The 26,154-nt window shown below is 41.0% G+C and overlaps 3 protein-coding genes across 3 annotated transcripts; 2 read left to right on the forward strand and 1 right to left on the reverse strand.

Annotated features, from left to right (window-relative positions):
* Positions 1–1,769: 1,769 nt before the first annotated feature.
* LOC308291848 (chymotrypsin-like elastase family member 2A) lies at positions 1,770–11,208 on the reverse strand. Its single transcript, XM_080733977.1, has 8 exons — positions 11,167–11,208; positions 10,790–10,878; positions 10,389–10,486; positions 9,649–9,774; positions 9,053–9,189; positions 8,370–8,515; positions 7,510–7,662; positions 1,770–1,855 (listed from the first exon to the last, which is right to left on the reverse strand). The coding sequence occupies exons 1-8, from the start codon at positions 11,201–11,203 to the stop codon at positions 1,838–1,840; spliced, it is 804 nt and encodes a 267-aa protein (XP_080590103.1). The 5' UTR covers positions 11,204–11,208; the 3' UTR covers positions 1,770–1,837.
* An 878-nt stretch (positions 11,209–12,086) lies between these two features.
* Positions 12,087–15,340, forward strand: LOC308291849 (chymotrypsin-like elastase family member 2A). Its single transcript, XM_080733978.1, has 8 exons — positions 12,087–12,148; positions 12,845–12,933; positions 13,328–13,425; positions 13,656–13,775; positions 13,868–14,004; positions 14,392–14,537; positions 14,934–15,086; positions 15,264–15,340. Exons 1-8 carry the CDS (start codon positions 12,109–12,111, stop codon positions 15,279–15,281), a joined length of 801 nt encoding a protein of 266 aa, XP_080590104.1. The 5' UTR covers positions 12,087–12,108; the 3' UTR covers positions 15,282–15,340.
* A 727-nt stretch (positions 15,341–16,067) lies between these two features.
* LOC308290741 (chymotrypsin-like elastase family member 2A) lies at positions 16,068–25,219 on the forward strand (the record flags this gene model as incomplete). The annotated part of the gene is made up of 8 exons (XM_080732650.1): positions 16,068–16,107; positions 20,713–20,801; positions 21,377–21,474; positions 22,239–22,361; positions 23,084–23,220; positions 23,780–23,925; positions 24,904–25,056; positions 25,202–25,219. The coding sequence occupies 8 exons, from the start codon at positions 16,068–16,070 to the stop codon at positions 25,217–25,219; spliced, it is 804 nt and encodes a 267-aa protein (XP_080588776.1).
* Between the last annotated feature and the right edge of the window lie 935 nt (positions 25,220–26,154).

The raw sequence follows: 26,154 nt of genomic DNA on the forward strand, positions 1-26,154 counted from the left end.
AAGTTGTCAGACAGCGTCCATACTTACTCAGAAACCTGTTGAAATGTCTCCCACACTCTCTTCTCCTCCAGGCTAGTGTGTTAGTAAGTAGTTAGTTATTAATGTCAGCTGGTTATGGTAGAAATACTGAGTGAAAAGCCAGCTCCAAACACACTAACATGCTGATATGTCACAGGTATTTATTATCCCTGGCCTGCTTCATTTGGTGACAACTTTTGCCAGATTATTTAATTCATAAACATTCCTGTTTTCACCTGTTTCTCTCACTCAGACTGTTTTCCTTCCTGCTTTTTGAATTGAGTCCCACCCAACTAGAGTTGATTGACACCTGGATGCCCAATGACAAATCACCAAGAAGTGAGCTGTGCCCTGAGTTTCTGACAGGTAATAAAGTGGTCTAATGATCTGACTTTCAGCAGAGAGGTTCCATACATTATTTTATACTTTAGCTATTGAAAAATAACAGATATACAAGCTCACTATAAGATCTGCTATTTTTTAAAAGTCAGGAAAATGTGTGCAAATCTTTGAATATATGTATTTTTCAAGCGAACATTTGTAACTCAAATCTTTCTTCTGGGGGGGTACCTGGAACTAATTTTGAGATGGGGCTCCGTGGCCAAATACATATCATTTTGGGGGTCCTTCACATGAAAATGTTTGAGCACCACTGACATAGAAGCGCTGTGAGCTTGTATCTCTGCTATTTTTCAATAGTTAAAGCGCCCAGAGCCCAGAATTTGGTGCGACACCCCTTCTTATTAGTATGTATTGCTCAATGAAAATATGCGCGGAGCAGCAGACTGTCTTCACTCACACTTTCAGCAGTCTGGACAGATTTTTGTTCGGGGTCAGTCTACCCTCTTGCAGGTTTAAAAAAACATACTGTATATATTAAAAAAAATGGGTGAAATTAAGGCAAGTTGGATCAAGTGTTCCTGTCTGTACATTTCTATCCTATTAGTCCAGTCATTTTAGGGTTAGACCTGGAACAAATTGCAATAGTAGCAAACTCAACTGATTTTGTATCCTCATTATGTCCTTAGTGAGGGAAAAAAAGTCCCAAGGAATCCCACCGGGGCAAAGTTTTGAAAACGACCTATCTACCTTCAATTACTATACACTACAATATAACGGAAAAAATGACTGAAAAAAAATCTGCTTTAAGTGGGATATGAGGGGTCAAACTAGGTGTTTTTAATTATTCTGAATCCATTGCAAGCATTTGTTTTGCATGAAAAACATTCCTTGGGCTAAAAACGGACCCCAAAAGACTGAAAATTGATGAAAATTGATGAAAATTGACGTTTTGAGTGGCCATTTCTGGCCCAAGGAATGTTTTTCGTGCAAAACAAATGATTGCAATGGATTCAGAATAATTAAAAACCCCTAGTTTGACCCCTCACATCCCACTTAAAGCAGATTTTTTTTCAGTCATTTTTTCCTTTATATTGTAGTGTATAGTAAGTGAAGGTAGATAGGTCGTTTTCAAAACTTTGCCCCGATGGGATTCCTTGGGACTTTTTTTCCCTCACTAAGGACATATTGAGGATACAAAATCAGTTGAGTTTGCTACTATTGCAATTTGTTCCAGGTTTGGCCTAATTTTGGCCTAAAATGACTGGACTATATAGGGAAGGCCATTACAACACAGTTTTGTTAAGTTATCATTTTACAGTTTAAATGTCTTCATACATCAAATCATGTTGATAAATAATATGATAATATGAAGAAAGAAAAAAAAAGAGAGAAAGCACAGTCAGTATTTTGTCTACTTCCTTTATTTGATGATACATTGATGACAGTGTAAACAACAAAGTTGGACATCCCATGCACCTTAGTTTCTGGTCATCACCTGGAGAATGTAAAACATAAAAGCATTTTTATAAGCAATTATCTAGAGACACTCTGGCCTGTGTGCTTCTTACCTAGCAAGAATAAGTATCATATCACACTCAGCCACATGCTGTATTTATAGCAGGAGAAATAGGCAACCATTATTTCTGGATATACTGTATCTCAGTTAACTCAACTTTAAGAATCCTTACTTCTATACGCTTTAACATAATGGTTAAAATGTAAAATACAAATGTTATGATGCTTCGGTTATATTTATTTACAACTTTAAAGGAGTAGTTCACCCCCAAAATGACTATTTCTATTGATTACTCATGCCATGGAGACTTGTGTTCAATAATATTTTTTGTATTTGTCGCATTATTACTACCAGTAAGACTCCCTACTCGGGAGATAAGCGACCGTCAGGTCACATGGCCTCATGGTGGCGCTAGAAGAGGGCCATGTGAGAAATGAGGGGTGGGGTCTCCGCGCCGCCGAGGCGGACGAATAGGTACCGGCCCCGGCTCTCCCGGTCGCTCCTAGCCGGAGTTACGGCATTTTATGTGAGCTGCAGTGTAGGGGGTCCTCCACTGGGGGCGCCACCACTTTTGCATCGGTTCTGGAGCACCAGGAGTCGGTGGTCCCCGGGAATTCCCCGTGAGCAGCCCCGTTGGGGTGGTCATTTGGTCATTTTTGCACATTTGGTCATTTTTTACATATGGGGGTCCCCCAGGGACCTGGGGATCCCTGGGGCTCGGGGGGTCCTTGGAGGTTGTAGTTTGGCAGGCAAGGAGTGTGTGTGCAAAATCTGGCATGGATCGGGTCAACGGTTGCGGAGATATGAGCAGGGAAAAAGTGTGACGTGTGACCACATTTGGTCATTTTTTACATCTGGGGGTCCCCCAGGGACCTGGGGGTCCCTGGGGCTCTGGGGGTCCTTGGAGGTTGTAGTTTGGCAGTCAAGGAGTGTGTGTGCAAAATTTGGCATGGATGGGGGCAACGGTTGTGGAGATACTAGAGGTTCGCGCCGTGGCCCTTCGGGCCGCTCACATCTAGAGTCCACGTCCGCTTCTTTACTAAAAAACTTTTTTTTTCAAGAAAAAAAAAGAAAAAAAAAAAAGGAAAAAAAAAAAGGAATAAAAAAAATTAAAAATTAAAAAGAAATAAAAAAAAAAAAAAAAAATTTGGGGGGGGGGAACTATTGTGGCGGAACTATTGTGCCGCAGCGCACGTTTCCGGTCGGACATATTTGACCGCCGGACGCACTGGAGAGAAGTGACTGTTATGCCTCTGCTATTTCTCTGCCCTCACTGTGGAGGCAGCAGCAGCAGCACGCACATGCAAACACAGTGGTGTCAAATTTCACTCCACTTACTGCGACGCCCCCTAGCGGGGCAGGTAAATGCATTTTTGCACTAAAATACTTCACAAGTGGAAAGAAACCTAAAACTTTTCACAAGTACTCCTTAGGGGTTGTTCCTATGATAAAACACGTTAGACACTGAAAAATCAAAATGGCTGCCATGTTTCCAAGATGGCTGCCTCTGAACAGTACGCCAGCCAGTTAATGTCCGATTTTCATAATATTAGAGTTGTTTTGTAGGTTTTAAAACATCGTGAGTTCATGTATTACTCCTTTAAAGCAGCCAGAATAACTTTTCTGACTTTTGGTTGGGGTCTTTCCTCACCTGGGACCCCCCAAACAGACCCCTGAGCTTATCTGAGTAGTCGCTTTGCTCCTGCTCCAGAGCAATGTTAAATTAGATCATAACTGAAGCATTAAAGTTGTTGTAACTGGGCTCTGAAAGCAAAAATGAGTAGTAGCAAATACCCAGGGGTCTTCCACAGGGGTCCCGGACCCCTAGGGGGTCCTCAGAGTTACTACAGGAGGCCTGCCGAATCTTGATGGGGAAGTTCCTTTTTTTTATATGTATATATATTTTTACATTTGAAACTGTTTTTATTAGTATTCTCAGTATTATTTATAACATGTGTGTGTTAGACAGACAGGTTCACAGGTATTGCAAGAATTAAGGTATTGCAACTTCTCACTTTGGGCGCACAGTCTAACATGTCCATTTATTGCATTGCACTAACACTGACAACACAACACACACACCTCTTTGTTATCGTCACCCCAAAACCCGCACCCTATCCTCTTAAAGAGCTCACGGTCAATTGTACCCAAAGAAATTCACTACTATACATGTCCTCCCTAATAATGTTGACAGTTTCCACTATATCATTTGCAGGGAGGAGAGTGCAAGGCAGGTTATTGTTTGAGCAGCTGCACCGTCCCTTGTAACCTGCTTTGCAAACACATTTGATGAGCTTTGCCTTTGCAGCAGGGATGGCAAGAAACCTGACTGGAACATACCCTCCACTCTCTGAATTCCATCTATTTTTTCAATTGATGGAAGCTCAGGGCAATTTGTCAGGTATGACGAAGTAGGCATCATAATACGATACCTTCATCAAGGGACATGATTTTGAGGAAGTGCAAACACATGAAGAGGCTGATACCCCGATTCCTTATCAAGTCCTTGCCTCCGGTACAAAAAAAGGAAATTGATATATTCGAGTGAGTTCAAGTTGATGTTACAAATGTCAAGGGTTCCTTTGCGTTTTTCAGGTGTTGACTGGGGAAGAACATTTGTTGGAATCACCAAAAAGACATGGGTCAATGCCTACTTGATGATGATGATGATGATGATGATGATGATGATGACCAAGCCACTAACCGCTTCAAGGACCTTGGCAAGGTCATTGGCCATTCCTCCTGAGCTTATAAATTGTGAGCTTCCATCAACATTGCAGTCCGAACATTTTGCATGCCATGTTTACAGTTCAAAAGGTCCAACAACCCTGGGATTACTCAGATGGGAACTATTTCTGTCAAATAACTTGGAGGGTGAGATGCTACCTCCAACTCGTGCTGCACTGCTACCACATTACCTCCGTGCCAACTCCGTCACAATGCAGGATAAATCATACCTGACAAATTTCCCTGTGCTTCCACCAATCGAAGAAAATAGATGGAATTCAGAGAGTGGAGGGTATATTCCAGGTTTCAGTTTTCTTGCTCTCCCTGCTCCAAAGGCAGTACTTGAGCCCATCAAATGTGTCTGCAAAGCAGGTTGTAAGGGACGGTGCAGCTGCTCAAATAACCTGCCTTTCACTCTATGCTATGGTGGAGACTGTGTCAACACTATTAGGTTGGACATTGAAGATGATGATGATGATGAAGACGAATATATCCTGCATGTCTGAAATTACTGTAGTGTAGTGAATCTCTTTGGGCGTAATTAACCATGGGCTCTATAAGAGGATAAGGTGAGGGTTTTGGGGTGACAATAACAAAGAGGTGTGTGTGTGTGTGTGTGTGTGTGTGTGTGTGTGTGTGTGTGTGTGTGTGTGTGTGTGTGTGTGTGTGTGTGTGTGTGTGTGTGTGTGTGTGTACAAACATTCCTGTGTCATTCCATCCATGTTTCATCTCTGTGATAACTTGGAAATGTTTGCATCTTTGACAGCTAATACACCAGATGTTGTTGTGGTTGATGAAGAGTCCAGGGAAGTGTCTGTATTGGAGATGGCCTGCACCTTTGACCCTAGCCTAGAGGAAGCTTTCATGACCAAGGTCATTAAATACCAACCTCTCCTAAATACGATCTCAGAGCTGGGGTACAGGTGCAGACTATTTGTTTTCATATTTGGCAGCCTAGGACATACCCACAGGCTGGTTGTTAGAGGGTTTCAACAACTTGGAGTGCCTAAAAAAGAGGCAAAAAGGCTGGCAAAGTATTGTTCCGTCTCCGCTATAATCGGCAGCCGCCACATATGGCGGAGACGCTGTTACTTATACCCGTAGAGTACCAAGTGCCTTGCTATTGTATCATGAAGACATAATGCCATGATTTTGTAAATGTTACTCTACTGCACCTATACTATTTGTGTCCTTGTATGCATCTCCTTTGTGTGGACATAAATAAATGGTTAAAATGTGTGTGTGTGTGTGTGTGTGTGTGTGTGTGTGTGTGTGTGTGTGTGTGTGTGTGTGTGTGTGTGTGTGTGTGTGTGTGTGTGTGTGTGTGTGTGTGTATGTGTTGTCAGTGTGAGTGCAGTGCAATAAATGGAAATGTTGTTCTGCACCCAAAGTGAAAAGTTGCAATACCTTCATTATTGCAATCCCTGCAGTAACAGCTGTCAACCATAACTGTTTTAACACAAAAAACATTATAAATAATACTGAGAATACTAATAAACCATCAAAGTACAATACATAAAACCAGGATACATAAAAACATTCAAAGTTTCAAATGTAAAAAAAAAAAGAAAAAAAAAAGATCTCATCGAGATTTGGCAGGCCCCCTGTAATAGCTCTGAGGACCCCCCCAGGGGTCCCGGACCCCCCGTGGAAGACCTCTGTTATTTGCTACTAGTCATTTTTTATTTCAGAGCATATTTCAGATCTAATTTAACATTGTTCTGGTGCAGGAGCAGAGCGATTACTGAAATAGGCTCAGGGGTCTGTCTGGGGGGTCCCAGGTGAGGAAAGACCCCAACCAAAAGTCAGAAAGGTTATTCTGGCTGCTTTAAAAGTGTAATAAATGAACTCAGGATGTTTTAAAACCTACAAAACAACTCTAATATTATGAAAATTCGATATTAACTGGCTGGCGTACTGTAAAACATATCCGAAAAGGCGGCCATCTTTAAAACTGGCGGACATTTTGAAAATTAAGTGTCTAATGTGATTTTTCTAAAGAATGACCCAAGAGGTACACTCTGTAAAATTGTGGTGCTTCTTTCCAGAACTGAAGTATTGTTCTCCTTAACAGCCCCGCTACCCCTCTGTTGAAATTGGATCCGCCGGTCCCATAGCTGGGAATGAGCCAATGGAGGGCTGTCACCATGGCGACGGGGGGCGAATGATAGCGTTAGGGGCGGTATTCCTTATGTCCTAGAGGACTACCTATGAGTTGAAGTCGATGTAAAGGGGGCGTGAATGGGCTTGGAAGTGGGATGCGGCAATAGGAGGAATGTAATAATAGATGAGCAGGGCAAAAGTGTGACGGACTCACTCACTGACTCACCCACGGACAGCCGGTGGAGGTTTTGGTAGTAAATGCGACCTACGGTCGCAACAAAAGAAACATTTTAGTAAATTTACCCCCATTGATTCCAGATGGGGACCCAAATGCATTACTCCCCATCCGGGTCCCCATACGGAATCAATGGGGGTAAAATTACTATAATCAAATCTTCGTCTTATTAATGTGACAAATACAACAAAATATTATTGAACTCAAGTCTCCATGGCATGAGCAATCAATAGGGGAAAAAAAACATTTTGGGGGTGAACTACTCCTTTAATGCATAATATGGCACATCAAGTTAAATACTATAAAACAGTGGTTCTCAAAGTGGTCCTTGGGTGGGGGGGTCCCCCACCCAAGGGGTCCCCAGCACAATTTGTTAATATAGTGTCACAATCCTTTTAACCATATTTTATACCTTCGCTATTCAAAAATAGCAGATGTCAAGTGAATATTCTAAAATCAAATCTCTACTTCTGGAGGTCCCAGGCACACCATATTTTTGAGATGGGGGGTCCACACAGCCGTATACATTTGGGGGTCCTTGACATGAAAAGGTTTGAGAAGCACTTACGTCGTTCATCCAGGAGGTGTAGGCGCTGACGCGGGTGAACACGGAGGGTTTCTTGGGGTAGTTGCAGCCCATGCTGGAGCCGAAGCTCACCACACCATGGACGTCCCAGGAGCCATCAGGGTTCTGGCAGTTCAGGGGGCCACCAGAGTCTCCCTGAAAGGGTTCAAAATGACAGTGTAAAATTTACATATTGTTGCTGTCGGGTGCTGTCCAAAACCATTACTTTTCAAGAAAAGAAAAGAAAAAAACCTGTGATCCAAGTTATTCTTTAGTCAAAACTCATGGTAAAGGTAGGGTAAGTGATATTTTTAGTTAAAATGTTAAATCACTGTATTGTGATAGTAATCACTGTTATAGACTATTATATTTATTAGTGCAAATCAAATATAAATATATATACATTTAACGCAAATCATTGCTTCTGGGGGTCCCTGGAACAAAATATTAAGAAATGGGGGTCTGTGGCCAAATACATAATCTTTTTGGGGGGGGTACTTACCTGACGACATTTGAGCACCACTGATATAGCAACATACACATTTATCAGAGAACTGAATAGTAAGTAAAATTTGAATAGTAAGACATGTACATGGTCACTGTCGGGTGGAACATTTCAAAATAGTATTTTCTTTTGTAAATTAAAGCCCTACTTCATCATACAAGAGTGTTGCACAAAAGTAGTGAAAACAACAGATCTACAAGCGCACAACGCCTCGATCAGCTATTTTCACTACTTTGACTCATTTTTAAAATAATATAAAAAAGGAACGGTTTTGGACATACAAGGTTTCCACCTGACAACTACAATATCATGTTAACATTAAAATGATGTGCCATAACAGAAAGCTCTGGTAACGTACGTTGCAGCTGGCCAGCTGACCGTCTCCTCCAGCACAGATCATGTTGTTGGTCACCAGGCTGCCCCACCAGTCAGACTTGCTGCAGTTGGCGTGGCTGACCACGGGCAGGAGGGCCTGCTGCAGGATGTCAGCAATGGGACCACCGGCTGGAGAGAAGAACAGGACATTCAGATGAATGACTGATTACATTCTATTTAAAACAGAGCTGTGCTGCTCTGTCACTACAAATACGTAATTCCTACCGGGTACGATAAAGATAAAGATATCGTTTTAAAAATCTTTCTCAACTCAAGAGCGTCCACACCACAACGATAACGCAGACATAATTGATGTGAACGCCGACATATCAATATAGTTATCTTTATCGTTCCGGGTGGGAATGACGCTTTACTCTTGTTGTGTAGTATTATGAGAGTGGTTTATACCAGTGTTTCTCAAACTTTCTAATTACAAGCTCTAAAGTTCACCAAGAAAGGATGTAAATCATGTCAGATGTGACTGACAACTGATAGAACATGTTCATGTATTTGCTTTGTATTTTTATGTATTCTTATTATCTTTCATTCATTTCCCCTTTCTTTTAAATCATACTTTTTCTTTGAAGCACATTGAGTTGTACTTGCTGTATGAAATGTACTAACTATACAAAAAAAGCTTGATTGATTTAAAGTTTGAGAACGTACTCCAGAGACGTCCCCAGCCAGTAACGTAGCAGGTGGTCTTATGAGGCATGACGTAGCCAGCATCAGGCATACAGGCGGCCATGATGGTGTCGGAGAAGGTGACGGGCATGGACAGCTTGATCAGGGCAATGTCGTTGCTGGAACACACATTATCAAGTCACATTTAGTGTTATTGCTGTGTATAGTCAACTGCACAGAGGTTATAAAAATGGTTTGACTTCAATACTAATAACAACAGGGTTGAAATACAATAATAATGTATTAAAGGTCATTGGCTGTACTACTAGCCATGGCAATGATAACTATAGACTTGGTTAGGTTGTCTTGAAAAAAGGAACACTTTTTTTTCCAGGACTAGGACAGTGGTTTAGAACAGCTTGTCCTTCTGCTATTTTTGAAACTTTTGAAAGTGTCAAATCTTTTCTTCTGTTGTGTATATATTTGAGAACCACTGATTTAGAAGGCATTTGTAGAAATAACGTCACGTCTTAATGGGTAAATGGAAGCCAACTGGTTGAAAAACATTAGAAGACAATCCAGAGATCAGCGTTTTAAGATGTTCAGCAGGAGTGTGTGGAGAGGATGTCCATGCCTACCGGATCCTGTAAGAGTCCCACTGAGGATGGACAACAATCTTCTCAGGGCTGAGGGCGATGGAACCGGCCTCATTGTTGTTCTTCAGATTGTGCTTGCCCAGATAAACTCTGTAGGTGTTGCGACTGCTACAGAGTCACCACAAAATACACAAAAACAGCTGTCAGGGTTCATAGAAGCTAGAAGAGGTTACATGGAACAATGCAGAGTTATCCATCTTAGATCCTAGTGACTAGATAAAGGTAAAGATTTTCTCAAAAATCAACATTGTCTTATGACAATGAATGAATTAGAAATCAATCAGTCCTGTATAAAAAACTATCACTTGGGTGTAAAAATCAGTTTTAATATATTAGCCAATACATCAATGTTAATATTCTTCTACAATGGACTATAGAATATCAGCAACAACCACTTGCAATACAGGTATATTCAAGGGAATAATGTCAAAGTGACTTGATCAAATATTTCAACTAGTTTTATTAGATTAGCTCATCGTGAGATATTTCCATGTTCTTTGAGGGAAAAAATAGTATCGGGCACTGTACACGCATTTTTGATGTTATTTTTTTTGTGTGCCAATTTTAAATTCTTATTTGCACACACGCACGCGCACACACACACACACACACACACACACACACACACACACACACACACACACACACACACACACACACACACACACACATACAAATAAAACACACTCTTCTTTCTAATCTATATCTACACCATGTCTTACCTGATGCAGTGAGCAGCGGTCAGGACCCACTGGCTGCTGATCAGAGTACCTCCACAGGTGTGGTAGAAGCTGCTGCCGCTCTTGTACTGCAGAGACACCTGAGGAAAAGCAAAATTCAAAAGCACATTACATATGTATATTTTAGGTGAAGGCTAATATAAATACTGAAGTCTAGCTTGGTAGTACTGCAATGTTGCTCACTGAAAATATATTTTAGAGATAAGAACCGGTTATTTTCAGTGAGTGACAATTAAAACATTCACTTTGAAATGTGAGATCTATGGGTTTTGAACAAGTCAAGTCAAGTCAAGTGTGACTTGTTCATGTTAACCTTGATAATTCTTGCTTAAAAAAAGTTTTGAATGAAAAACTAAACATGAGTGTGTAAAGTGGAAACGTACCTGCCAGGGAAAGCTGTTCTCACGGACATCGTCTCCACCGACCACCTTGGTAAGGGTGGGGGGGAAGGTGGGCTGGCCACACCCGTAGGCTGAGAGACAACAGTGAAATACATCAGCATTTTTGCAGAAAATATCTTGTTGATGTCAAGCATATATATTAGCTCAAAAGAGATTGACTTCCAATAATGTCATTTGATATTTTAGACTGACAGAAAATATATTGCTACAACTAATTTAGAAGTTCTGAACCAAAATTATTCAGATTTGTTTAATTTTACGGTTGAAATATTGAATGAAATACAGGCAGTGGTTGGTGAAGGTTGTATCTATGACCATTCTACTGAGTTTTGGATAATTGATTGACTGTTAGAGCTTACCAGCAGCAACACACAATGCCAGAATCAAGAACTTCATGATGACTGTTCTCAGTACAGGTTCCTTGTGACCGGTCCTCCTTATATACAGTAGCAAATTAACTGACTTGCTGAGCTGTTCTGGTCAACGAGTATTTTTTTTCTTCCATTTTTGCCTCTGTGGCAACCTTGGACATACATAACCCCAAAAGAACATCTTATCTCCTCAACTAGTGACCCTGTGAAAATTCACAGGTGTCACTGAGCTGAGCTACCCTGTGTTTTTCCATTATTTAACTTTAAACCATGAGGGGGTGATTTTCACACTCCCTCAACCTTTGCAGGTTGTGAGCCCCCCCCCCCAACCTGACAAGCACTTGGAATTGTAGGAGTTAAGGCATTCAAATAGGCTATGTTTGACTCGGTTCCACAGATAAATATTGTGAAAATAGCAGATCTACAAGCTCAGCCTCTTTCGAATATTTTTGGCCAATGTTTCACTAGTTTTTATAGAATAGTTTGCCGTTTTTGATGCAGTCTTAAAAGTCCTTTAATTGTCACTTCACTGTAATATGGGGACCCCCTCAAAATCATGTGGGAACCCTCTGGGGGTCCCGACCCACAGGTTTAGAACCACTGCTCTATAGCGACTGACAGTAGAGTATATTATAATAATACAGATAATCATTGAATGGATATGCATATGCATAATGTGATTTAATAGTAATGGGAATATTCTTCTCAAGAACACATGTTTGGTCCTAACTTGCTACGTTCACTTTAAACACTGAAGGCGGGGAAAGATTCCTCTGTTAGTCTGAGTTGTGCCACTTTGGATGCCCACTTCGCTCCACCCCTAGAAGGGCACAATTCCAAGAATTTGACCCACTTCTGGCCTTCAACAAACATCATAAACAGTATAAAAGTGTCTGATGTGTTGGCAACAAACCCTGTGAAGATACAACCATGATGAAGTTTGTGATCCTTGCTGTTCTTGTTGCAGGCGGTAAGCATACAATATGTTATAACACAGGGGTCTTCAACGTTTTCAGGCCAAGGACCCCTTAGCTCTGAGAGAGATGAAGCAGGGACCCCCACTACATATGGTACAAAAATTGCAGATTAAAAATGTACATGGATTATTTCTATACAGTTTAGACTTGACAGCACTATCATCTGTGTAGGTGGGATTAATGTGTATTTTCATATGCCTACTACTACTATGTCTGCTCTTCTTTTCCCTCTACACCAAACCTCTGTGCCAAAAAATAGCTGATCTACAAGCTCACGCCGCCTCGCAGCGTGAGGCGTTGTGAGCTTGTAGATCAGCTATTTTTTGGCTAATGTTCCACTAAGAATAGGGATGCTAGGGTTCAAGTGATCAAACTTAATCACACAAAGATTTGGAGTAACTCTGAGGACCCCCTAGGGGTCCCGGACCCCCTGTTGAAGACCTCTGTTATAACATACAACTGTTACAACATCTTGAAAACTTGACCTTGTGCAAAGTAGAGTGCCCTATGATTATAGTGTGTTACTTCTGCTTTTTCTGCAAAGTCGTTGCAGAAAGTCATATGGTGAAAGAACCAGACAGTTGCTTTGTTATATTCTGTAACGTCTGTCTGTCTGTCTGTCTGTCTGTCTGTCTGTCTGTCTGTCTGTCTGTCTGTCTGTCTGTCTGTCTGTCTGTATGTTTGTTTAGCCTATGGGTGTGGTCTGCCCACCTTCCAACCTGTGGTGACCAGGGTGGTTGGAGGACAGGATGTCAGGGCTCACAGCTGGCCATGGCAGGTGAACTACACTGAATGTTCTTGCTATCTGTGTAATAGTAACAAATCTCAATTTTTACAATAAAAACCTTATAAACAATGGGTGCCGACAATGAGTCCTGACATAATGAAGCTGTCTTCTGTACCCTAATGTCAGATGGAAGATCTGTCTCCACTGTTACTCTATTTCATCAAGCCATAGAGCAAAATAGCACTAGTTAATTATATATTTTTATTTATGACATATCTTAGATTTGTTCCATTCGTTTTAAAATATACAATTGTATACAATTATTTTTAAAACATTTATAAAAAAAATCATTTGAAATATATCTCGAGTCGTGACCCATAAAAATTGGTCCTTGAACCACAATGTTTGGGAAACAGTGATTTTACATCAATCACTTGTGTTTCAGATCTCCCTGCAGTACAACAGGGAGGGCGAGTGGAGACACACCTGTGGTGGCACTCTGATCTCTGACCAGTGGGTCCTCACTGCTGCTCACTGCATCAGGTACAGAGACACAATGGAGACAAAACAAAGTCTTTCATTCCTTGTTTAAACTACTAAAACACAACCTAAAACTCAACTGAAACACGCAACCCCACTCTGGACAATAACTGAAAGTAAACTGAATTGAACAAGGAAAACTAAAAAACTAATTCAGAATAAAAACTAATGAAAAGTACACAACTATAGCAATGGTAGCATATGTTTTTATATTATGCTCTATAATCTTACAGTGACAGGGAGTACAGAGTAGCCCTGGGAAAGCACATCCTGCAGTCAACGGAGGAGGGCGAGACGTTCGTGAGCCCTGCCAACATCATCGTTCACGAGAAGTGGAACCCCCTCTTCATCCGGTAACTTGAACCAAAGACAACCTCTGCTGTGGATTAAGGGTCTTGTTCACAGCTTGTTCAAGACCTTTCTTCTGTGCGTTTATCCTCTCCAGTAATGACATTGCACTGATCAAGCTGGCCTCCCCTGTCACCTTCACCGACACCATCATGGCTGCTTGCCTTCCCGAGGCCGGCTTCCTCCTTCCCCACGATGAACCCTGCTATGTCACCGGATGGGGACGCATGAAGAGTTAGTGTCCACGGCCACTGCTGTTTCTATATTATATCTCTATCTATACTCACACGCCCTTTGTTTCAAATGTTATATCTCTAGAGTCTACAGTAACTCATAAACTATCCTCTTTATGCTCACATTATCCTTCACCTGCATGCTCACAAGCCACAAATTCAGTGCTATACTGTACATCAAACCAGAAAGTAGTGTTCACACATAAATGACCTATGCTCATACTCCAAAAAGTGTTTCGAAAAATCTCATCTGATGTTGATATGTATTGTTATGTTAGTAATGTTTAGACTAAACGTTTCAAAGACATAGAGATTTGCGTATAGTGTAGGAAAAGTTACACTTGCTGCCTGAGCCGAGCTATAACACACCTCTCTCTCCTCCATACAGCCGGAGGGCCTATTGCTGAGATCCTGCAGCAGGCTCTCCTGCCCGTGGTGGACCATGCCACCTGCACCAAGCCAGACTGGTGGGGCCCTTTGGTGTCTGCTAACATGCTCTGTGCTGGTGGAGATGGCATTGTGTCTGGATGCAATGTGAGTCTGAAGAAAAACAAATAATATTATTTTGCCACTGTAATATCCGATGTTGCAAAATTAGCATCCTGTGCGATTTATGTAATTCAATAGCATTTGGGGGGTGAGATGAGATATAATAATGGGATATCCTATAATAAACAGAATACCCATACCTAGATATCCAAATATATATCTGAAAATAAATCACATTTTGGGCAATTCAAATGTCATACATGCCTGTTAACCCATTCAAATTCGGAAAGCATTTTAGATTTTAGCGTATAAGCTCACAGCACATGTGAGAAGTGTGAGAACTACTGATTTAGAAGGCATTTGTAGACTCTGCCTCAAGTCTTAATGAGTTGTAATAGCACAGTTCACAAAGTGCTCATGGGGTGTCTCTTCACGGCTCAGGGAGACTCTGGCGGTCCTCTGAACTGCCGGAACATGGACGGAGCCTGGGAGGTCCATGGCATCGTCAGCTTTGGCTTAGGCCTCAGCTGCAACTTCCCCAAGAAGCCCACTGTCTTCACACAAGTCAGCTCCTACATGGACTGGATCAGCGCTGTACGTTCTGGAATAACTCATAGACTAAACTAAACTAAAGATTAATTAAATGTTTGTGTTTTAAGGTGTGAGACATGTATAAATATAAATATGTTTAGAGAACATTATTGACATTTTTATTTATGCAGACTTTCAGTACATCTAACACGCTTGACGCTTCTGCCATTTCTTCCACAGAAAATGGTCGCCTATTAAGAGGACAGACTTTTGAAGCCAATTTCCTATGGAAATATCGTCCATAAATAAATAAACTGAAATTAAAAAACATTTGCCACATGTGCCATCTTTCTTTGGTTATTATTACATTATCACAGTTTTATCAACAAAAAATACTGAATTTGGAGAGTCAGGAATAGAATGGGAAGAGTGATGGGAAAGTCCTATCACTAAGCACATGTTGTGTTCTCAGTGGCCCCTCCGTGTTTGGCTTTCCACATCTTTTGGTCAGTTTTCCAGGAACTGGTTGTACCTGCTGACCTTCCTCACTATCATACAGTATAAACCAGGGTGTTTTTCAGGCCAAGAACCCTTTAGCTGAAAGAGAGATGAAGCAGGGACCCCTACTATGTATTGTATACAATTGTGTTGTGTTGCAGATTAAACTTTTACATGGATTTCATTGATAGCTTCTTCTTTTTTTACATTTTCTAAATCCGGTAGGATTTAGAAGTATTTTCAGACATTTAACCACTTAAATAACCAAATACTTATAAGACTTGACCTTTGGTTCTGTGTCTGCTCTTTTTCTCTTTACACAAAACCTTTCCCCTGGACATAACATTTGTAGATCTGCTATTTTCTACGTGTTGTTCTCCCTAGAATAGAGAGCTGGTGTTCAAATGGTTCATGTTTAAACAAGAAAAAGTTCCTATCCCAGCCCCTTGTAGTACCCCTGAGGGCCCACTAGGGGTCCCAGGCCCCCTGTTGAATACCCCTGGTATAAATACAAACGCATTCAAACTATGAGGTTTGATTACAGTCATGATGAGGTTTGTGGTTCTTGCTGTCCTGGTAGCTGGTGGTAAGGAAGTTGCTTTAATTAACTTAATTACAATTATTGTTTAATTCAACTATTTAACAGTAAATGCTTTACATTTTAAGAGCAGGACACCCAGCTTGCTTATCATTGAAAGGGAGTTGCAGACTACTTAACCATTGATTGATTGATTGATTGAAGACTTTATTAGAAGTTTGCATAGGAAAAGGTACAGTTTCATGACGGTACAGTTCACTGGTACAAGGTCTACTAAAAGGAGATCCATGAAAAGACTAAGCTTATTTCCACTGGAAACCATTGAAGTATCTCATATAACATTGAATGACAGACAAATAGAACACAGTACTATGCAGTAGATATGTAAAGAAAAACAAAAAAGAAAACAGTAAGTCTAAACAAACAGTATATACAAAGAAGGGGCAGGGGAGGGTAGGGTTGGGCTAGGTTAGTTTTTTACCAGTTGCGAACGGCTGCTGCCTGTAAGTGATTTTTCAGGGCAATTTTAAAGGATGCTAGTGATCCACACTCCTTTATGACCTTCGGTAAGGCTTTCCACATTTTGGTGGTATAGCAGAAAAAAGAGTTTGACCCTTTGTTGGTTTTGACTCTGGGTTGAAAGTGATCTGTGGCGCTGCCTCTGGTGTTGTAATTATGGACATCCTTAATGTTTATAAAGTATTTTGACAGGTACTTGGGTATCATAGTGGTGTAGTGTATCTTGTACACCAGGCCCATTGCAAGTTGCTGTACTCTGTCATCTACTCTGAGCCACCCCACTCTTAACTGGTGAGTAGCGGTGAGGTGAGTCTGATAGGGAAGGTGAAGTAGGACCCTAATTAGTTTATTTTGGGCTGTTTGGAGTTTAGTTTTCAGGGCTTGTGGGGCGTTAAGTGTCTTTTCGACCTGCAAGTGGTCCTTGCCCGAGACTAGGAGAGCCGAGTCATCCGCGAACAGGAACAGGTTGCAGTCACAAGCAGATGCCATGTCGTTCACGTATATTAGGAACAACAGAGGTCCCAGTATGCTACCTTGAGGAACACCACAGTTTACTGGGAGGGGGGGGGACAGGGTACCGTTAATCTCCACCACCTGTTCCCTCCCCACCAGGTAAGATTGCATCCAACTCACTGCTGCGCTGTCAAGACCGATGGCTTTTAGTTTCTCAATCAGAATAGAATGATTTACGGTGTCAAATACCTTCTGGAGGTCCATCATGACCATGCCGCTATATTTGCCGTCATCCGCTTCGCGTTTGATTTGGTCAGTCAAATAGAGAAGGCATGTGTCAGTGGAATGAGATTTTCTGAATCCAGATTGGAACTCGTAAATCAGATTATTCTCATCGAGATATCTTGCTATCTGTTCGTAGACTATTTTCTCCATGACTTTGGATATGGAGCTAAGAATGGAAACGGGACGGTAGTTTCCAGGGTCTAGTTTGCTACCTTTTTTATGCAGGGGGGTTACTTTTGCTAGTTTGAAGTCCTGTGGGACATGACCCTGTTCGATGGAAAGGTTAATTATGTGGGTAATGATCGGTGCAATGGTGGCGGCTGAATCTCTGAGAAATCTAGCTGGAATTTTATCAAGGCCAGTGGCCTTGTGTTGAGGTAGGGCGCTCAGTTTTTTAAACACTTCATCAGTTGTCACTGTGGCAAGTTTAAAACTGTCTTTTCTGACGCCCAGTTTATTGTAGAATTTCTTAACAAATTTTACACCATACCGCCCAGATGGGGCGACCAGTCTTTCAACCAGTGAATGGGCCATGGTGGTAAAGGTTTTGTTAAGATGGGTAGCCACTTCACATTTGTCAGAAATGAGAGCGGCGTCCGTTTTGATGTTTATGCTGTGGCATATGGTTTTAGGTTTTAAGCCTAATTGGTTGTTAAGCAACTTCCATAGGTCTTGTGGTTTGTTTTTGTATTCGTCAATTTTGACGTCGATGTAGTCTTTTTTGGCGGATCTAATTAGGGCGATTGTCTGGTTTCTGAGCTTCTTACACTGAGCAGTAAGATGTTTGATTTGGATTTTGAGGTCATGGCTTTTTGCAGCACTTACGTTTCTCATCGTACTTTTTGTCTCTGAGTTTAGCTGATTCGGTAATATCTGAGTTATACCATGGCTCTTGGCGGGCTTTAACCCTGGTGGTTTGCAAGGGGGCCACGTTGTCTAGAGCATCGGTCAATTTGGTTTTAAAACCACACCATGCTCCTTCGACATTTGTACACTGCAGTTCAGTGGAAAAGTCTGTATTCGCTAGAGCAGGGCTACTCAACTTGAGATGGCTCAGGGGCCACTCAGCAAAATACCAAAAGTCCAAAGGGCCGCAAGCTAAAAATGACGGTCCTATTTTGGACGTTTACATTGATTTTGTAACACACTTCATGACAAGTCTAATAATTAAGGAAACGCACAGAAAACAGACACATTTCCATTTATATAAGCCAGGCCAAACCTCATTGAACCAAAAGATTGTCATGGATGGAATGATGAAATTGATGATATTTGAAATTTTTATCAAATTAGGCTTTATTCACAAAATGTTAAGTGAAATTGAACAGATCTGGTTCAATCTTTTTGTAACCCCCCGTGTCTGGGTATGCAAGGCTAGTGCACTTTGGCAATGTAAAGGTATTTTTTCTCATGAGTCATGCCACTAACACTCCTTTTCATTAATAGGACAATTTTAAATAAATAAACGTTTATACTTATTATTCAATCACTCAAACCGCAGCATACCTATTCTTGGGGGACATTTACCAAAAATAGCCGATCTACAAGCTCACCACAAGATGCATTGTGAGCTTGTAGATCGGCTATTTTTGGTGAAGAGTTATTGTATGGAAAAATAACTCAAGTACAGTTCAACTCAGCCTCAGATGCACTGTACTTGTAAAACAGTTTGATGCTTTGAGCTTTGTAAAACACAGCAGCTCGCTGGAGGAGATTTGTGGTAATAAGCATAGTTCCTTGGCTGCTGCGCGATCTGTTCATGCTTGCACTGTCTGTCCTGACTGGCGGAGTCGCGGAGGCAGAGACAAGCAGCGGAGGCAGAGACAAGCACAGACAAGGGTTACGTCTTCATTAGCCTGAAACATGACGATCGCGACCGTTCATATATCGCACGAGTCACGACCGTCATGCGTCTCCACTCCAGTGAGCCCGACTGTGGTTGTCTGCTGCAAAATCTCCGCAGATTTGTCTGTCTCGTTGTACTATATAGCTCTAGTGTAGCCGCCTGCATCTCCGCACTGCTGTGCTCTATGCATTGACTACATTCGCTTCCTGACTCTTATCCCTACCTACGGAGTGCACGGAGGCTCAAACATCACCGCGTTTTGCGTTACGCGTTAACTTTGACAGGCTTAGAAAAATCTTATTTTTATTGGCATGATCATGACGGGCCGCACAGACATGCGGAAAGGGCCGCATGCGGCCCGCGGGCCGCGGGTTGAGTAGCACTGCGCTAGAGTGTGATTTAAAGCCTCACTGGAGTAGTTTTTGAGGCTTCTAGCTACAACTGTTTTGTGGCCACTAGCCTTGGGTTTGTGTATTTTACGCGTACAGTAGATCATGTAATGATCACTAAGACCGCATACAATAGCCCCGCTAGCGGTGACTTTGGATTTGTCTGTGGTTACAATGAGATCTATGAGGGTTTGGGAGTGCTCCGTCACCCTATTGGGTACGGTAACAAGCTGAGTGAGGCCATATTGATTACATAACCCATTAAAGGACTTGAACAGGGGTGTTTCTTTACGCAAAACATCAACATTCCAGTCGCCCAAACTGTAGTACTCAATACCGTCCACCTTTGCTAAGCTCTCTTCAAACAGCTCAAAGAAGTCATTCTGGTCAGGGGGTCTATAGACAGCGCATATTAGTATATTTTTAGCATGTTCAAAAATTATCTCGACCCATACAGTTTCAAGAGAGCTGTGGTGTAGATCTGGGCGAGGGATAAAATTTAAATCATTGTGAATATACATGCAAACACCACCTCCCTTCCTGTTCCTATCATTCCTAATGACAGTGTAATTGGCTATTCCAATGCTAGCATCTGAGAATGAGTCATCGAGTTTAGTTTCTGAGAAGGTTAAAATTTGGACCTTACCATCAAGAAACATAGCTTGGATTTGTTCCAGTTTGGGTTTCAAACTGTTGACGTTGAGATGAATCATTTTCAGTCCTCTTTTCACAAAAGTACCTTTCATGTCTGAGGTGGCCAGACAACCAAACATGAACTTTGCAAGAAGTAACTCTTTCTTGAACTTAAAGGGGAAGACCACCCATTTTCAATATTGAAATGTGTCATTAATATACCTTAGAGGAGTTGTGTGGAAATAGAAAAAAAAGTTCCCCCCCTTCTGTGTTGTCTAGAACTGGAGGTTTGATTTTGGGGTACAATGTGTGATGTCATCAAGTTGTACTTTACAATACAAACCCCAAAATCAATCCTCCAGTTCTAGGCAACACAGAAGGGGGGGAACTTTTTTCTATTTCCACACAACTCCTCTAAGGTATATTAATGACACAGTTCAATATTGACAGGTCTTCCCCTTTAAGATCTTATCCAAAAAGTAATACTGCTAAAGCATAAATGGGAAATCATTGTTAACTTTGTCTCAGCCTACGGATGTGGCCTGCCCACCTTCCCCCCTGTGCTGACCAGGGTGGTTTCAGGAGAGGATGCCAGGCCTCATAGCTGGCCTTGGCAGGTAAGACTGCTCTCTGTGACCACTGTACAACAGTATTGTAATATAGTGCTAGCCACAGTAGAATCCACCGCATGCATTTATCTTTCTCCTACCCTGTTTATACTATACTATCAGTTCTGTTTAAAATGTATATTAACTTTTAATACTGACTTTTATCTTTCTTAAAAGCTGAATGAAATGAATCGATCTGTACAGGAAATTACTGTTCCTCTACCATCTACAGTAAAACCTGTGATTATTTACTGTACAACTACATGTCAGTTAACACTTAGGATAATACTATGTACCAGACTATTGCCTGTAACTTTTGTTATCTGTTTAAATTTTACAATTACAAATATTGTAGCTCTGCCAGATTAAACAAGCTAAAAGTGAATTAGTGCAGGGAGAAAATGTATGGTTGTTTGTAAGGAGGGTCATTCCAAAATGAGATATCGTAAAAATAGACGTGATTATATTGTAGCATGAATTTACAAAATGACAGGACTTTTTAAAGGGCAGGCTACTTTTATGTATTACTTTAAAAGAGAGTCCCTTTTCAAGTGATAAATGGCCAACTAATCTGTTTGTTTTAGATCTCTCTGCAGTCGGACGGCAGTGGGCGCTGGAGTCACGTCTGTGGAGGAACCCTCATCTCTAGTGAATGGGTCCTTACTGCTGCTCACTGCATTAGGTTCAGATTCAGATTCAGATTCCTTTATTTACCATAGTGCAACACACATATGAATTTGCTTTGGCAACATACACGTGTGCATTCAATCATTTTTTCATAAATAACATGAAACAAACACAAAACAAGGTAGGATGTGAAGGTTACCTTCATCTCTAGTGCAGGGGTTTTCAATGTTTTCAGTCCAAGGACCCCTTAGTTGAGAGAGAGATGAAGCAAGGACCCCCACAACTTGTTAACAGATTCTATATACAGTAGTTTCATCTTTTGACAGCACAATCGTCAGTGTATTTTGTATTCATGTCAATTTGTGTTTTCAGATATTTAACCACTTGAACCGTCAATACTTGACCTTTTACTCTGTACTTAGACTGCTCTTTTTCCTCTCTACACCAGAGCTCTTTGCCGAAATTAACCGATCTACAAGCTCACAACGCCTCGTGCTGTAGATCTGCTATTTTTGGCTTAAGTTCTCCGAATATGGACACTTGGGTTCAAGTGGTTAATACAAAAAAGGAGGGAAAAAAGTTTCTATCACACAAAGATTAGGAGGACCCCCTGTAGTAACTCTGAGGACCCCCTGTTGAAGACCCCTGCTCTAGTAAATGGGTCCTTACAGCTGCTCACTGCTTTTGGTAGGATGTCAAGTGGATTCCAGGGACTCTCTGGGTTCCATTAGGACGGGGTCTAAATTGACCATTACATTGTATCATTGTCCACCACAAGCCAACATGGTTGATGACCCCTGTCCATCTGTCACCCTGCAGCTCCCGTCCCAACTACAGAGTGGTGTTGGGAAAGCACAGCCTGAAGGCAACTGAAGAGGGTTCCCTTGCTCTGAGGGCAGCCAAGATCATTACCCATGATGACTACAACACCATGCTCAGCCGGTAGGAACAACTCTCAGTTAAATATGAATGCACACACACATTCATATTGCCATAATCATCCATTTAACTAGAACGGTGCGCTCCTCTGAGTGTAGATCCCTGCCAGGCAGGGTTGCCAACCCTAGGGCCCGCAAACTTTGGAAGTCAGATATACAGTATAGCCAATAGGAATGGAACCTGCGAAATCTGACTGATACATCTTCATCTCACTCCAGAGATAATGTGTACAGATTTGTACGAGTTTTTGTTAGTAGTAGCAAAAAGTGTGTTCTGAAGAAAATAAGAAATGGTAGAAAGTCTTGTCTGGCACAAATGGCTGAGATGGTCTATGTAGAGTTGCGTCATCATTCAAGGAATCCAGTTATAAAGATTTTTGATTGTATGAGATGGCTCAAATGTTATAGGCCAAAACCGGAAAGTGTCCTGACTGTCCTGTTATACCACCACCATGAGGAAATCATAATCATAATATGAGGATGTTTATTCAAAGTCATACAAAGGTCATCCAAAAGTACTCAGATTAGATTACAATTGTTTTGTAATCCAAGGGATTATGTTAGTACAAAATGTCATGACCTAACTGTCCATAGTTGAATTAAGCCCTGAAACTCCATAATAATTATAGATCATCAGGACCAAATTATTAATAAAACATAGACAACTTCATTTTGTTGATTATTTCACATGAGTTTCATTGGTGTTGTACTCTTTGTCTATTGTAGGAATGACATTGCCCTGATAAAACTGTCCTCTCCAGTCACCTTCTCCGATACCATCATGCCCGCCTGTCTCCCTGAGTCAGGCTTCGTATTGCCCCATGGTGCCCCTTGCTATGTCAGCGGCTGGGGGCGGCTATCCAGTAAGTGACTACACTTAAACAGATGCACGTGCACTGAATTAGACCCATTAGTTGGTCATACAGTAAATCTGTGAAAACGTATCACCAAAATCATGTGTTTTTGTACACATCAATGAGTATTGTGGTACTAACCCAGTCCATGCAGGGGGTTCAGCTCTCACCCATGCTAAAAGAAAATGCTTAAATGTGCATTCATTGTAATGAAGAAAGACAAAAAGTGTCATTAAAAGCCATATTCTATTTTTCCTAGCGATCAGGAATAATTATGTAGCCACAGATGGATAATAATGTATGCATCACAATTAAATCTCTATCAATGGAGCTTTCTCGGCTGCGTAAGTTGTAGTGTCATATGTTTCAATCTGGATCTTGGCATTCACTTCACGTCTACTACCCTCTCTCTCTCTTTCTCTCTCATCCACCAAAGCACATGACTTGAAAATAATCCATCCACCCACCCATCGTTTTTCCATTTCAACTTCTCTCCGCAAATAATGAACTCAGCATCACAGCAGGAGCTTGTCTTCTTACCCGGGTTAAGCTAGCTTCTCCTTCACAGCTTCGGGACCCCCGGCTGACATCCTGCAGCAGGCCCTCTTGCCAGTGGTGGATCACGCCACCTGCAGTCAGCCTGACTGGTGGTACGTGCTGGCCACAGACCAGATGGTGTGTGCTGGTGGAGATGGCATCAAGGCCGGCTGTAATGTGAGTAATATATGAGGGGGTTCATTGGAAATGTTACAGTAATGTCAACTGTGGGGCAAAACATTTCTTTGTTGCTCTATATGCAATTTAACATTGCAATAGTTTAACATTTTCCACATGACAAACTAGTGACAAAATGTGTTTGGGGAGGGCTTCATATAAGCCCACTTGGGTTTCTTACTTCCCTTGCACATATCAAATGCTCTTACTTCTATTTTTAAACTGTATACCTTTATCATTGTGCAATAAAAAGTTACATTCAACGAGGAAATCTTATGTGTTTAATCTTTACACTTTATCTTATACAAGATCACAGCTATCACCTTGTAGTGGTACTGTTGTCATATTTACAATTGAACTCTTGTTCCAAGTTTTCTCATAAAGAAGGGATTATAGTCAAATTGTTTTAATAAACCCACAGTACTGACTCGTCTTCATGCTCAGCCAAGAGTTATACATTGTTCAGACCTGTAATTAATTTGCTCTGTGATCTCTTCCTTTGGGTACATTGGGTACACTGTGCGTGTACTGCTACATGTGAATTGCAAACTAGTTTATTATTTAGTGTACATTTTGTATTTTTGGAGTTCTTAGGTATCTGTTTGTGTATCATGGATGTTCTAGTTTTGTTGTGAAGCAAGGATTGTGTAATTTTTTATTTCTGCCTCTTGGCAATGTCACACTCGAAAAAGAGATCATGTCTCAATGTGTTTTTATCTGGTTAAATAAAGGTTAAATAAATAAAAAAATAACACTTGCATAAATGCAAGAATCTTAATAGCAGCACTACACAATATGTTAAAACAGGTTTAGACCTTTGATTATTTTATAACATCAAATCTATTTTTAGCCACATCTGGTTGAAGTTAGTCTTCTTCCCCGTCTGAGTAGGATGGATTTTCATGTCATTTATCCATAATAATATCCGACAGATAAATGGATGAATTTTCACATTAACCTACGTATACCTGGTAACAGGGAGACTCTGGCGGCCCACTGAACTGCCAGAACCCAGATGGCTCCTGGGTGGTTCATGGTGCAGTGAGTTTTGGGTCGGGTCAAGGCTGCAATGTGGTCCAGAAGCCCACAGTCTTCACAGGAGTCAGCTCCTACATTCGCTGGATCAACACGGTGAGGAAGATTCTCCTTTTTTTTTAAATGATCGGCATGACATCACCAAAACGAGTAATGCAACATGAAGCAAACAAAAGCTTGCGAAAAACAGGAAGTACTGTACGTTGTAGGCTAATTATGTTACTGTTGTTCCCTCTCACAGGTGATGACCAACAACTGAAGCACCATTGAAATGAACATCTATAATTTACCTGTGTAGACTTGAAATATGTTTAGAGTAGGACTTAATTTAACAACGCTATGAGAATTATAATATACAGTGCAGCCTTTGTAGTTGTACAGTCATTGCTTTAAAACCTAAAATAAAATATGAATATAAAATTAAAGGCACTTCAATTTATTTTTTAGTATTAAAGTGGTCCCTAAAAATGTAAGTGTCCAGGGATTGGTATCCATGTATTGACCAGCACGGAATACATGGACACCATTACCCGGACACTTAAAAAAGTAATGCTTAGAAGGTGGAAAGTACAGATGTCATTAAAATATTTCACACAAACCATAAAACACAATAAGAGGTTACAGTTACGACACATCAAATGCTGCCATCAAAACAAATGACACTTCTCAAATGAAGGTTACAAAGACAAAAACAAATCATTTTATTTTGCAGAATATTCAGGAGATAACTCTGTTCATGTTTGCTCTTGACAAAAATGTATCATTTTAACATAACATGAGAACATGAGAGCAATAGAACATGAAAGGAGCACATTTTCACAGTAGATATAAAAGAAATATAAAACGTGTTCAATATAAAAAACGATAATGAAAACTGACAACACTAATGACTGGAATGAGCGTTGATTAAAAACATTTTACTACAGGACGCACAGTAGATGCATGATCGCCTATGCCCCAGTACTACTAATCATGATGAAGTATGAACAAACAATGTGACAATGGCAAGATGAATCTTGAAGATTCAACTTGATAAGGCAATTTACAAAGACTTGCAATGTTTGCCTTTGTGTTTGACATATTCATGTGGCATATTGAGAAATAAAAACACTACTTGTTGTGCCACACAACAAAAGGGGAACCATACTTGTTCAAACTGGCAATGTTGGAGAAAGGGCCATCATTCCAATCAAG

Source organism: Nannobrachium achirus (assembly GCF_963921795.1).
Source record: "Nannobrachium achirus genome assembly, chromosome: 9".
Classification (NCBI taxonomy): Eukaryota; Metazoa; Chordata; class Actinopteri; order Myctophiformes; family Myctophidae; genus Nannobrachium; species Nannobrachium achirus.

Coding starts and splice junctions, on each gene's coding strand:
- LOC308291848 (XM_080733977.1), bottom strand. CDS start 11,203: ATGAAGTTCTTGATTCTGGCATTGTGTGTTGCTGCTG. Junction 8,516..9,052: donor TGGCTGGGGACGTCTCTGGA/GTACGTTCTCAA, acceptor TCTTCTCTCCAG/CCGGTGGTCCCATTGCTGAC. Junction 7,663..8,369: donor GTCAGCTGGCCAGCTGCAAC/GTACGTTACCAG, acceptor GAACCCTTTCAG/GGAGACTCTGGTGGCCCCCT.
- LOC308291849 (XM_080733978.1), top strand. CDS start 12,109: ATGATGAAGTTTGTGATCCTTGCTGTTCTTGTTGCAGGCG. Junction 13,426..13,655: donor ACTGCTGCTCACTGCATCAG/GTACAGAGACAC, acceptor ATAATCTTACAG/TGACAGGGAGTACAGAGTAG. Junction 13,776..13,867: donor TGGAACCCCCTCTTCATCCG/GTAACTTGAACC, acceptor TATCCTCTCCAG/TAATGACATTGCACTGATCA.